We start from the raw sequence: 12,922 nt of genomic DNA on the forward strand, positions 1-12,922 counted from the left end.
TTCCATGGATGTTTATTGCACTCTGCAGCTCCAGCTCTGATCCCAGGGCAGAACTGGAATAAACTCGTGCACCACAATCCTTAGGGATAGGCAAAGTGCACAGGGCAGGTGAGCTCCAAAATGCAGGATCAGAGGAATATAAAAACTTGGAAAAGAAAGTGTTATAATCAGCAATTTTACTTTTTGGCTCAAAAAAATTAAACATGCCATAAAAACGCTGAAAATGTGACAATTCCTTATGGGATGGCTGTGTTTCCTCCCTCTGCTTTTCCTACTGTGCTTTTTATTTTTTGCTGCTTCATATTTCTGCTCATCCCCAAACCAACTGGAGATTTTAATTTCCTTAACCAAGAGCCCACAACTCCAGCCACCTCAGCCCTTATGGCATAAATCAGATTTGGTCCAAAAGAAAAGCTTGACAATTCCAAACCAAACAAAAACCCCAAACAAACAAAAAAACCTCAAAATAACACAAACAAACAAAAAAAAATCCCACCAAAAAAATCATGAAGAAAACACCCCCAAAACCCCAGAGGAGTGTGAATAGTTGTATTTAAATAAGATTTATTTACAAGTTGCTCGTGTTCTTAAAGAGCAACAGATGCTTTGAGTTCTCTTTTAAAGAGATCAAACTCAAGCTCATTGCTTAAATTCTCCTCTGACATTTGCACATCACTGCCTAAAACCCACTTTATTCACAGTAATGAATGCAAGTTATTTGTCTTTTATAAATGGAAGCTTTGCAGAAAGTTTAGCAGAACCTTAACAGGATTATTCCCTCTCAGGTGTTTCACTGTTTCCTTCTCTTCCTGAGGGTCTCCCTCAAGGCTCAGAATTTTTGGAAGACACCAGGGAATCACTCCTGTGTTTGCTGCTTTCCAAAGCCTTTCCAAAACAGCTCATTATTCTAAAAATCACTTTTTGGTTATCCTGGTCTTGATCAGGGCTCCAAATGCACTCCTGCTTCTCAAATGAAGGATCAGAATCCTCTTTATTTTGTGAAATTAAGAGGAATGAAGACTCAAAACCAACAGCACAATGAGTTGGAAAGCACAATGTTTGGAAGGTGAGTGATGCAAACCCCACACATTCCCATGAAATTCAACTTTTTCCACCCCTTCAAGGCTCCTGTCCCTGCTGCTGCCACATCCATTTTGACATCATTTTCCTCCTCCACCCTCTCTGCCAAGAATTCCCCCTGACTTCTCCCTGACTCCTTGGCACACTCAGAATCTTCAAGAGCTTGATTTGTGTTCCCTCTTGATGTGCTTTTGTCTGGGAGCCCTTGATCTCTGCCTTCCTAGCAAGGAGCTGATAAATTGGCAGATGGATTCTAATATCCCAAAGGAAAACTGGTGCTCTGAGGTGTTGAGACCATGTTCTTTTAAAGGATAAGCCAAAAATTGAATTATTCAACTCTGCTGCTTCTATGTTTAGGGAGGAAAAAAAAGGCAACAGGAGCTTCAGGGCTCAAACTTTTGATTTCCCAAGACCAAATTCCAGCCTTGTTGTTAATATTCAAAAAATATAGGTTGTGAAAGGAAAACAACTATTCAGAGCTCATCTAATCCAGATAAAGCAAGGTACAGATGAGGGTCATCCATAAATAAATGAAATTCTGTAAAAAGCTCTTATTTATTTAACATTTACCCAATAGTTTCAGGCTTCTATGGAAAAGGTCAAAAGCAGATGATGGTAACAGCACCTGATATCTCCATATTGACCTTAAATTTCTTTTTCCCTCTTTGCCTCAGCGTGTTCTCATGAAAAATGCACCAAAGCATAATGGATTAGACATCAAATTAGAGAGAATTTTGGTTTAAGATAAATAAAAGACAAGCTGTGGTCACCAATCAGTGTTCTCATATTCCATTTACACGCTTGCAATTGCTCTGAGCAACAGGACACGAAGCTGTGGAAAAGATTCAAAAGAAGAAAACAGGGAATGTTTCCTAGAGCTCAAATCATGCTTTATCCTTTCAGTTTGACATTTGTAGCCAGATCCCAGCAGCGTAGCAAGTCTGCAATTCCTGCATTCCTAATATTTTACAAAGGTTTTCTGTCAAGCATCCAGAGAATCCCAGCTGGCTAAAACCCCAAGATTAACAGTGTCATCTTTTATTCCAGGCCTAATGCCTGCTCCTGAGGAGGATCACTATTAATGAGATTAGCTGGGTGTGCTCACAGAATAATCAATGTATGGCCAAAATCCTGGGCCAGCTCAGCCCACACTCCAGCCAAGGATTTTTGCCAATTGTTTATTGCTCTGAGTGATGCCTCCTCTCAATATTTGTGTGAATTATATAATATATTTGAGTTCATTCTGAAAGCACACAAACAACTGGCTGTAAAAAGTGTGGTCTCACCGACTGGTGGCAAAAGCTGTTCTGAGAACTCAAATGAGAGGTCTGGACCAACCTAAGCCTGCTAACTCCCATCTAGCTGCTATTTCCAAGGCAATCACTTCCAAAAGGAAGCTGGGAATACTTGTTGACACAGAAAAGCTGTTCAAGAAAAGAAAATCAGGGGGAAACCGACACAAGAGCGGAGCTAAAGGTTTGGTTTTAAAATTGAGTGGCTGCACAAGTGGTTTGGAGTATCCAGGAGGTCCAAAAACCACTCTGTTATCAGAGTTGTCTGAACACCCCATCCTTCCTGTGTCAGCCCTTGCTTTGCAGGAATTTATTGCTCTGATTCCTGTCTCAGACACTGAAACCCTGCGGGATGAACAAAGCCCAAAATCCACCGAATTTCTCATCCCCTCCGCAAGAACCCCATCACAGCCTGTTCCTCAGTCCATGTTAATAGCTTTACCAGCGGCTCGCAGCAACTTCAATGCCCCAAACAAGCGGCACGGCTCGCCCTGCACCCTCCGGAGGGGACGGTGCACAAAGATCTGCACTTTTTATCCCATCGTTCCGGCAGCAGAGCCGGCTCCCGGTGCTGTGGCAGCGCCTGCCGTGAGGATGGAGCAGGAGCTCGGCTCTTACCTGGCTCTCATTCACTCAGCAGCCGCGGCGAGCTGGGCATCCCATCGCGGGGAGGAGGAGGAAGAGGAGGAAGAGGAGGAGGAGGAGGAGGACGGGGAGGAGGAGGAAGACGAGGAGGATGATGCGCTCCGGGATGCGGGGACGCTCCGGGATGCGGGGATGCTCCGGGATGCGGGGATGCTCCGGGGGGATGCGGGGATGCTCCGGGATGCGGGGATGCTCCGGGAGGATGCGGGGACGCTCCGGGGGGATGCGGGGATGCTCCGGGATGCGGGGATGCTCCGGGGGGATGCGGGGATGCTCCGGGGGGATGCGGGGATGCTCCGGGATGCGCGGACGCTCCGGGGGGATGCGGGCTCGGGGCGAGAGGCGGCCCAGGCAGCACAGCCCCCCGTTCCGGAGCTCATCTCAGCTCCAAGGACACGCAGAGAGCCCGCACGGCGGCTCGGAGCTGGCGGAAGGCTCTTAACCCTCCCCCGGTCTCCGGGGATGTTCCCTCCGTGCCGCCCGATCCAGCCCCTCGCAGCCGCGCCTCTTCCTCGGCAGCTGCGATGTGGCAGTCCGGAGGTTTAAAAGCTGTCAAACCAGCCAGCCCCCCTTCAAAATCCCCCCCCAAAAAATCCCAAATCCCCTCGTTATCAGCAGAACCCCTTGTTCTGCTCCCACCCATGGAAAGGGGGTGCCTGGACCAAGTGAGTCCCAAACACACAGGACAGGAGGTGGAAAGGAGACTTGGGTCTGACAGAGTGGTCTGAATATTTATATTTCCTCCTTTCACAGCAGGCTTTGAGAGGTTTTGAGCATCGGTGATCATCATCTGCAGCAAGAAGAAAGAGTTTTTGGGGAGTTTAAGGATTTATTTCTTCCCAGAATCAAACACCTGAGAAGTACCTGGCAAAAATGTCAGAGGGGCCACAGATGCTGGAGCAGATGCGGTTGATGGTAAGCAGGTCCCTTCCAGCATTCCTGGCACTGGAGCACACCACCCCTGCTGCCAGCATGAGCTCAGAGCTTGGACTGATCCCCTCTTCCCCACCAGGATCACTGTCCCCTTGAGCATTGCCTTAATTCAGGGACAAGACCAAATATTCCTTGCTTAAAAACACGCCCTGGGGGCTTGGATACCAAGCTCTCATTAACTGCAATGAATCAAAATCCGTGGTGGGGGCTGAGGTTCAGCTGCCTGGTCCTGCTTTTAACCACGGCTCAATACAACACCTGAGACTTCCAGCTCCCATCCTGGGGTTGCCAAGTCTCAGGGGACAGCCTGACTTGTACCATGTCAGAGAAAACAGACTGGTTTTTAGCAGGCTGGCATGGTCCACACTAATCAGAGAAAGAAATAAAATTAAAATTAAAAAGCACATTTCCTCAAAGGCACTTGCTCAGGACCAAACTCGTACCACAAACGCACCACGGTCAGGGAAATAAAGCACATGGTGAAGGCAAAAAAACCTTCACAAAGCAAACCCCAACCATCACATCCTTCCCCTCCAAGACAGTCTAATTCAGGGTTTCCTCTCTCCTATTTGCTCTCAAAGCAAACCTCAGCCTTCCTCTCAGAGTTTCAGGGCAGACATTGGCAATCTCCAGTGTTTGTTCTTTGATGCCGTGGCCGGGTGCAGCCACGGTTTTGTGAGGATTGGAGCAGACTGGAGCCAGAGATCTCCTGGAAAACAACTTTGTCCAGCACAGAGGAGCATCCCAGCCACCAGACAAAGCTGCAGACAGGGGCTGAAGGTCCTGTCTGCTCTGCAGGCACATCCTGAGGTTATCTCAGGCAGGAAATGCCCCCCAAGAGCAGCCAGAGCAGGATCCTTCACCCTGCCCAGCCCGACCCTTTGGAGCTGCTGCAATCCTCACGGGCAGAACGAGGAAAATCTGACATTCCCCAGCTCCTCCAAGTGGAAAAGAGAGTCTCTAATTCCCAGGATGATAGTCCCACTTCACAGAGGGTGGGATTTCCACATTGCTGGGATTTAATGCTGAAAACCAGCCAGGATTCACCAGTTCTGGGATTACCTCTGGCTCCTGGAACGCTGACACGCTCAACAAGCAGCACACCCACCCCAAACACCTCACTGAAGCTGTTCTCCCGAGATGTTAGTCCTGAAAAATGTTCTTAATGACAAAATAAAAAAGTCCTTAATGAACTTTTTCCTGTTCTCCTTCTCAGGAGAACAAACAACATGAATCCTATGCACTAACAACAAACACAGCACAGCCCCATCCCTTGGTGTCTCACTGAGCCAACTTTTTGCCTGGACTCCTTACAAAAGGATGATGGCTCCTCACTCCTCACTCTGTTCTACAGGCAAAACCATCAGTCTGTCTGCAAGAAACCATCCATCCACCCTGCAAAATCACATTTTAATCAGCCTTGGGTTAGTCTACCCAGACATGAATAAAAAATGGTGCTGAGGAGCCAAAATTTATCAGGGAAATGCAGCCATTATTCAAACACAAGCCTTGCTCCAGCGTGTTCGCTCTGTTATCTCCATCCCTCTCGCTTTGAGTGCTCCTCTATAAAAGGCAAAGCTGACCCTTTGCAGAAGCCAACTCCTTCATGCAACACCTGCCAGCTCAGAAAAACATCCTTGAAGGCAGCTGTCAATGCAGAGCTTAAAATATTCTGAGGATGACAGAGTTACATGGGGATTTCCATGGGAGCAGACACGGTGACTTTTGGAGGTGGAAAATACAGTAATGGCACCAAAAATCACATTTCTTGTGCTCCCAGCCAGTAGGAAATTGGACATCAGGTTTCCACCTGTTTTCAGATCTAAATCTTTTCCCTTGGAAAAAGGAAAAAAAAAAATCTGTGTCCCGTTTTACCTCCCCCAGGCTCTAATCTCTCTTCTGCAAAGCAGGGAGTCAACACAAAGCCAGCCCAGGGCTTCTGAGAAAGGAATTTGACCTCAGAGGCTCATGTGGATGTTGATAAACCACAAAAGAAAAACAGTTTCACAAGCAGGAAAAAAAACCCCCAAACCTCAAACATTCAACTGAGCCCACCTAGACACAGGATTAAGTCTGTCTGCACAACAGGTTTGTATTTATTCCCCTCAAAATTGAGTTTTCTGCTAAGACTCAACTTGAAAGTAACAAAAAAACCAAGCATTTGGGTTTTAACAAAGGGGGAAAAAAAATAGTAAAAAAAAAATCAAGTCAAATGCTGCTTTATTACTACACAACCAGAATATTCTTTATTCTCTGAGCAGAATTAGCACTTAAATCATCACAAAATGCTGCAGTTGCAGCTCTTCAAGGCAGAAGTGCAGCACCCCAGAAAGGCAGAAAACAAATTGGCAGAGATGGGATTAGAATTTAGGAGCAAACCCCTGCCCATGCTGAGGAACTCGCAGTTATCCCATGGATTTGCTTTTCAGACGTGGTTATTTTAGGGCCACACGTTCATTTCTGTCCTGGAGCAAGCAGGGAACGCAGCTGGAAGCTCAGCACTGCAAATAAAACTCCTAAATTATCCCAGCTCCAACTGGCTCCAGCCAGCCAGGAACTGCTGGCTTTCACTTTTACTTTTTCACCTGCCAATTAGAGGGAAAAGCCAAAAAAAAATAAAATAAAATAAACAAAAAAGCTTCATTCTTCGCTTGCAAGTTCTTCAGGGAGACCTGAGGGAAAGTGAAATTTGGGGCTCTCATTCCAGCAGGAGAGCAGTGGGATAAAAATAAAAATAAATTAAATTAAATTAATAATTTTGAATGTGAGGACTGGAGCAGGGAGAAAGGCAAGCAGAGTCTTGAAAGACAGGAAATTCAAGAAGAAATTGAGCAGCTTTCAAGTGTTTTGGATGGGGATCTGAGTGATTTTATATGATTTAAGAGTCTGGCTGTGTCCTTTCACACCAAAACTGGATTCACCTCCTCTCCTGGAATCAACAGTGCACTCACACCCTGCTCTTGGACAATGTTGCCCCAAAAAACCTTCTTGTTTGTTAGCCCATATTATAAAAAGTTAAACTGCTCAAACACCTGCACAGAAAGAAAAAACCTTGTTCAGCTGATCACAAGGTGGAATTCACAATCTGTCAGCTCATAATTGCTACACAAACATAAAAGCAGCTCCTCAGAAATGGGATTTTTTTTCTGAGACCCAGAGCTTCTATTAAAGACTCAGGTCCCAGGTTTTGTTCCCATTTCCTTCTGTATTTTTTTGCCATATCACCAGATTTTCAAATAAATCAGAAGACAAAATTTTCCCCAATACCTGTGAGTGCTGCAGCAGAGAAATTAAAGCACATTTCATCTGTGGAGGACTTCAACACACAAATATTAATTTTCCCTCTGAACCATTTCCATGCAGCATTCTTGGTTTAGATGCCATTTTCCACAGAAAAAACTGAACATTCCTCAGGCTGTGGAGGTCAGGACAGATTTGATTCTGTCAGAACACTTCTAACAGATTTATATTTTCTCCAGTTCAATACTCTTTGTAGAGCTACTCAGAATTTCTCCAGTGAACCATTGCACGCTGCTCTGAACTCATGTTTACTTCAGTCTACCTACTTAAAACAAGGAAAAAAGCCCAGATGAGAAATTGGAGGCAAAAAAAAATCCCCAAGAAAAGCCCTCATGCCCTGACAACAGGGCTGGGCAAAACAGACTTGGCAGCAAAAGGCTGTGATAGCTTTGAGGTTTCTTTTCTCAGGAAATAAAGCCATTATCTAAGCCTTGCATGCTGTAAATGCCTCTGTCTTTACTTGGCACATTCCTTATCAGTGAAACTTTTCCAGTATCAGCTCCCCTTGCAATCCCCAGCACTTCCAGGAAGAGAATAAACAAAGATATAAAGGCAATCGAGCCCTTGACAGGCTGTCTGACACGGCCCTTTTGGATTGATAAAATTGTTCATTTTCCTCTTTCCAACGGTGAAAAACCTGAGATCACACTTGCAGATTCCAATCTGATGTGCTAGTCCCATAAATGCAGGGGTGGCCTCAGCTCCTTGGGGTGATCAAATCAGATGTTTTCCCTCACTAAGCCTCTGAAAAGGATTTTTCTCTTCCTATTAATAGTAACAGTGAGATTTTTAAGTGAATTACCTCATGCATTGTTGAGGAACCTCTTCGCTCTCCCATTCATGAGGAACTGGGCTCAGCACTGAAAGCCAAGCCCACTGAATATCCCAGCCAGGGCCTTCCAACATTCCCAGCAATAAAAAGAGCTGCAAAAAACACACCTGAGGAAAAAGGGTCCCATGTGCCAGCAGGCTGAGCTGTCTGGATTTACCCAAGAGGATGACACAAGTCAGATCTGAGACACTTCCAATCACAACTCAGCCTTTGGCAGCTTTGGGGCTGCAGCTTCAGCCCTTCATCCTCAAATTTTACCTTTTTTAAAGTTCATTTTTTTGTGAAAAGGCAGAGCTTTGTGCCATAAAAGCCTGGTGCGACTCCAGATTTAAACTCGGTGCCCAAAAAGCTGATTCTGTTTAGTTGTGCATTGGGGGGGGAAAATAAATCCCAGCTGAGGGCAGGATTAGGAGCTGGCCTCTTGAGGCAGAATCCAAGTTATTGTCCAGAGTCATGGCCACAACTGGGGAATTCTGCTTTAAAATCAGGCAGAGAAAAGAGTCACAACATCTCCAGTGTGTCCCCCCATCCCAGTGGTCATTCCACCCAGGCTGGGAAAAGCAGAATCCTGAAATTACATCAGGCACAGGCAGGCAGCAGCAAACAATAAATACCAGAGATATAAAAGTTCACGAGGCCTCAAGGCTTCTTCTTCCAAGGGCTGGGGTGTTTAATAATAAATGGGAGATTAATACAGCTCTCCATCAGCAGGGCAGGCCCTGGGGGAGAACTCTGATTTTATTAGAGACATTTAGAATATTCCCAATGTCTGCTGCATCCCAAAGCCGCCCCACACGGATCAACACGGAGCCCAATTATAGCTTTATGACTTCCCCCCTCTTTCCAGCACTTCCACGACCAAAACCTTGGTAGAAAAAGATCTTTGCAGCAGCAAAAAGAACAAAGAGAGTGAAAAATCACCGGGATATCAAGGGCGTCGTTCCTGCTAAGCAGTAAAAGCGCTCCTCTTCAAAATAAGATGATGAGAGACTTCCACTGTGAGAGGAGGATTCACATGGAGCATATGGGGAGAGCAGCTGCCTTCAGAGCTCCAAATTCCCCTGCTCTTCTGGAATAAAACCACAATAAACTTTCCCCAGCCTGGCCTCGGGAATAAAATTGGTTTTTATAGAGATGCCAAACCCCCAAACCTTAAAAATTTAAAAACCCCTTAAATTCTTTAAGACTTAAAAACTCTTTATTCCTCAAACTCCAAGACATGAGCTTTGGCAAAAAAAGCTGAAAAACTCTTTATGCCTTGAACTCCAAGATGTGCTTCTCAGGAGCATCAATGAAGTGCAAATAAGCTGAAATCCAGGATAAGTTCCCTTCTGACCCTCATTTCTTTATGGATTGTCTTTTCCTGGCACACACAGAGGAGATGCCTTGGCAGAAAATGTTGAACCTGTTGCAAACATTCCTGTGAAATGGACTATGGGGAAAAAAAAACCAAACCCAAAATTACTCTTTAAACAAACTTTGAAACTCAGTCACTGAAAAAAAAAAGTAATGAGAGAGGCATGGCAGCCTTAGTTATGGAAAGCTAGAAAATCCTGTCATTCCTTAACACAATATATCAGGGACAAATAATCCAGTGCAGCAGCAAATTTGTTTCTTCTGGAGATAAAGATTTGATTATTTCAGTAGGAGTCAGAGAAAACTCGATATGAAATCTGAGGATTCTACTAATCCAATGCAAGAGACAAGCTCCTACATGGGAGAATTGATAGAGAGAAAACTCTTGCCTGTCTCAATAAAAAAGCTGGAGAAGCCTGTCAGGAAAAATTCCCTTCAGTTCCTCCTGGATGAAGTGCAGGATTTGGATTTTAAACTTTCCAATACAAGACATTTACATGTAAATTATTCCTTCTGTTATCTAGATCCAGACTATCTGAGCACCTCCCATCTGAGATGATTTATTCATTGTTCACCCAATCCAAAATGTTAATGTTGCACAGTTTCCTGGGGTAACAGCATTTCAGGCTGTTGAACAGCAAAGTAAAACATTCACAGCAATCACTCTGGGATGATCCATCAGCAAAGAGCCTCGGGGAGGATGAAAGATGTGCTGGCCTCTGCCAGAGCTCCCCTTCAGTCTGACAAATTCAAAATTAAACCCAAACTAAGAAAACACTGAGGCCAGGCTAGCAAGTTTTTATTCACCCTCTACTTTCTGTTGTATTTTTAGGCTCCTTTGCTGTGATTTTATGCCCACTCAGGTCACACTGATCCTTCCCCAAGGCCCTTTTCTGGGTGAAATGCTCCAAAGAACACGAGTGTGAGCTGTCAGCAGAGACAGAAGGCAAAGACAGAGTCACTCTAAGACTTCTTGCCGTGATTCACTTTTTTACCATCCTTCCTCCAGGCTTTGGGAGTTCCAGAGCAGCCTCTTGTCTGACGGGAGGTTGGATGGCAAGAAGCATAAAGATGTGTCTGCTAAAATCAAAAAGTAGATGTGCTCAGCCAGTCTCCAGAGAGCAGAAGGAAAGTCAGGAGGAGATTTGGAGCCCTGGGGGTCAGAATTTGTGGCAGGCAGGGCCAGCAGCTCATCCCTTGCTTTGACTCCTAAAGGTTGTGGCAGCAGCAGGTCTGCCAGCCTGGAACAATCACAATTATTTCCAGTTCTACGGTGAATTATGGGCCTTCCAAGGAAAAATCCGTGCCAAACCATCTTTTTGTAGCTACGGGGGATGCATCAAACACAGAAGGATGAATTCTTTTTGCTGGTATTACCCAGACTTGTGTTCCTGCTGCAGCTGTGCCCTGCTAGGCTTTGTTACATAAGCACAGCCAGTGCTTTCCCAGAGGCTGAATTTCCCTTTTTATACAAAAAAATAATAATAAAAAAAAGTCAGACGCACTCCCCTGTCTGAGTAGGGGGATATTTACTTGCATGAAATTCCTCTTCACTAGAAAAATGTCCTTTCCCCACCAGCAGCACCCAACACAGCCACACCTGCTTTCATCATCACCTTCCAGCTCAAATTCGCTTTTCTCTCGCGCTCACAGCCTTCCCAGCCAGGCTGACACGGAGGATTTTGGCCCAAAAAGCAAAGGTTTGCATGGATCTTGTTAAACCACAAGTCCTGGCTCCTGTTTTTTTTTGCCTGCAGGGGGTTTTGTTGCAGCCAGCACGGGCACGGGTTTTTGTCAGGTGTTAGCAGAGCTCTGCTGTGACATCTGGGAGCAGCTGAGGCTGCCATCTGCCTTCCCTGCCATCTGCTCCCTGTGCAGGGAATGGCCATTCCAGGAACATCTTCATCCTGGCTTTGCAGGGCCACAGGAATTCTCTTTGCACCCCAGGAATTTTCGTTTGGCACCAAAATCAGAGCTCATTTTTCACCCACAGCCCCCCTCAGAGGTTTTTTAACCAGCACCAGTGCAGGTCACAAACTCTGCAGGACAAAGAGAGGCCAGGCAAAGTTTCCTTTGGGTGAAATAACCCAGCTGACAAGACAAAATCTCTGAAATAAAGCCAAACCCAACTCCATTCACAAGTGCCATCAACGGCAGCCATCAGCACCATAAATGCATCTCATGCTCACCCAAAGCCATGAAGAAGAAATCCAACACAAATAATCAATCCTCAGACTCTCTGGGCTTCATTTAAAAGTCTTTATTCACTTGTTAACCCGGGCTAGCCTTGCTTAACTTCCACTTCCAGATCAAAATCGTGACCTAGAAAAGGATTTTTGCTGTGGGAAGCAGCAATGTTCGTAATTGAAATACAGGGAAAGGAAAGATAAAAGCACTGGGGAAAGGAATTAAGTTTCTTTGGAGGCCTGGGGAGAAACTTGTTTAAGCTTTAATGTGGGATGACATGTGCAGACTTAATAAATGGTTGTTAGATCACGATCCAGCTTCCTGCATCCTCTTCCCTGAATTCCAGGGATGCAGCACCAGGCTCTGGTCAGAACCACTTCTGTTTTCTCCAGCTCTTGAAGTGCACTGCATTTGTTTGCCAAGGCAATTTTTATTTTATTTCCTTTTTTTGAATCTCTGCTCGCCCCATGCAGCAATTCCTTTATCTCCTGGATCAGCTCCTGCCAAGAAATAATCTTCAACTCCTGCCCTTTCCTCCTTGCCTGGTGACTCTTCCCGGACTTTCTGCTTCCCCGGGTGTGTTCAGCAGGATTGGGAATGGTAAGGTTTGGCAGGGGCTCCATCTGCTGGGACACGGCACAGCCTCGGGCTCTGACATCCCCAGCCAGGGCTGAGGAGATGAGCAGGAAATTCAGGAGCCTCTGGAAGTCACAGCATCCATGTGGACATTCCTAAAAAACTGGATGTCGTTCTTTATCCAAGCTCTGAGCCCTCCTAAATCTCACTTTTCATCCCTGAAGTGATTTGTGCTCCCCAGAGCATCCCTGAGTGGGAGCCTCTGGAAGCCACAGCATGGATACAGCCATTCGTTATCCCACAGAGCTGCAGATCCATGGGGTACACACCTGGATGAGACAAAAATTCCATATCCAGACTCTGAGCCTTTCTAAATCCCATTTCCCTTGTGATTTATGCTCCCCGGAGCATCCCTGAGTGGGAGCTGAGAACAAATCCCAGCTGGGAAGAGCTGGAGCAAACCCCTCCCAGAGTGTTTGGGGCTCTGGATTCCCCAAAAGAGGGCTGAGGAAATTCAGGAAATTCAGGAGCCTCTGGAAGTCACAGCATCCATGCAGACTTTTCTTATCCCACAGAGCTGCAGATCCATGGGGTACACACCTGGATGAGACAAAAATTCCATATCCAGACTCTGAGCCTTTCTAAATCCCATTTCCCCTGTGATTTGTGCTCCCTGGAGCATCCCTGAGCGGGAGCTGAGGACAAATCCCAGCTGGGAAGG

The 12,922-nt window shown here is 45.8% G+C and overlaps 1 protein-coding gene across 2 annotated transcripts in view; it reads right to left on the bottom strand.

Annotated features, from left to right (window-relative positions):
- GRAMD1B (GRAM domain containing 1B) overlaps positions 1-3,487 on the bottom strand; it is a 125,208-nt gene extending 121,721 nt beyond the window's left edge. Inside the window, exon 1 of one of the 2 annotated variants that reach the window (XM_086861006.1) lies at positions 2,991-3,487. In XM_086861006.1, the coding sequence (XP_086717132.1) occupies positions 2,991-3,001 (11 nt within the window). In that variant the 5' untranslated portion in view covers positions 3,002-3,487. The remainder of the gene's footprint in view (positions 1-2,990) is intronic. The other variant, XM_086861001.1, reaches the window with a different exon arrangement.
- Between the last annotated feature and the right edge of the window lie 9,435 nt (positions 3,488-12,922).

The sequence above is a fragment of the Cyanistes caeruleus genome, chromosome 23, assembly GCF_971803275.1.
Source record: "Cyanistes caeruleus chromosome 23, bCyaCae1.hap1.1, whole genome shotgun sequence".
In the NCBI taxonomy this organism is placed as follows: domain Eukaryota; kingdom Metazoa; phylum Chordata; class Aves; order Passeriformes; family Paridae; genus Cyanistes; species Cyanistes caeruleus.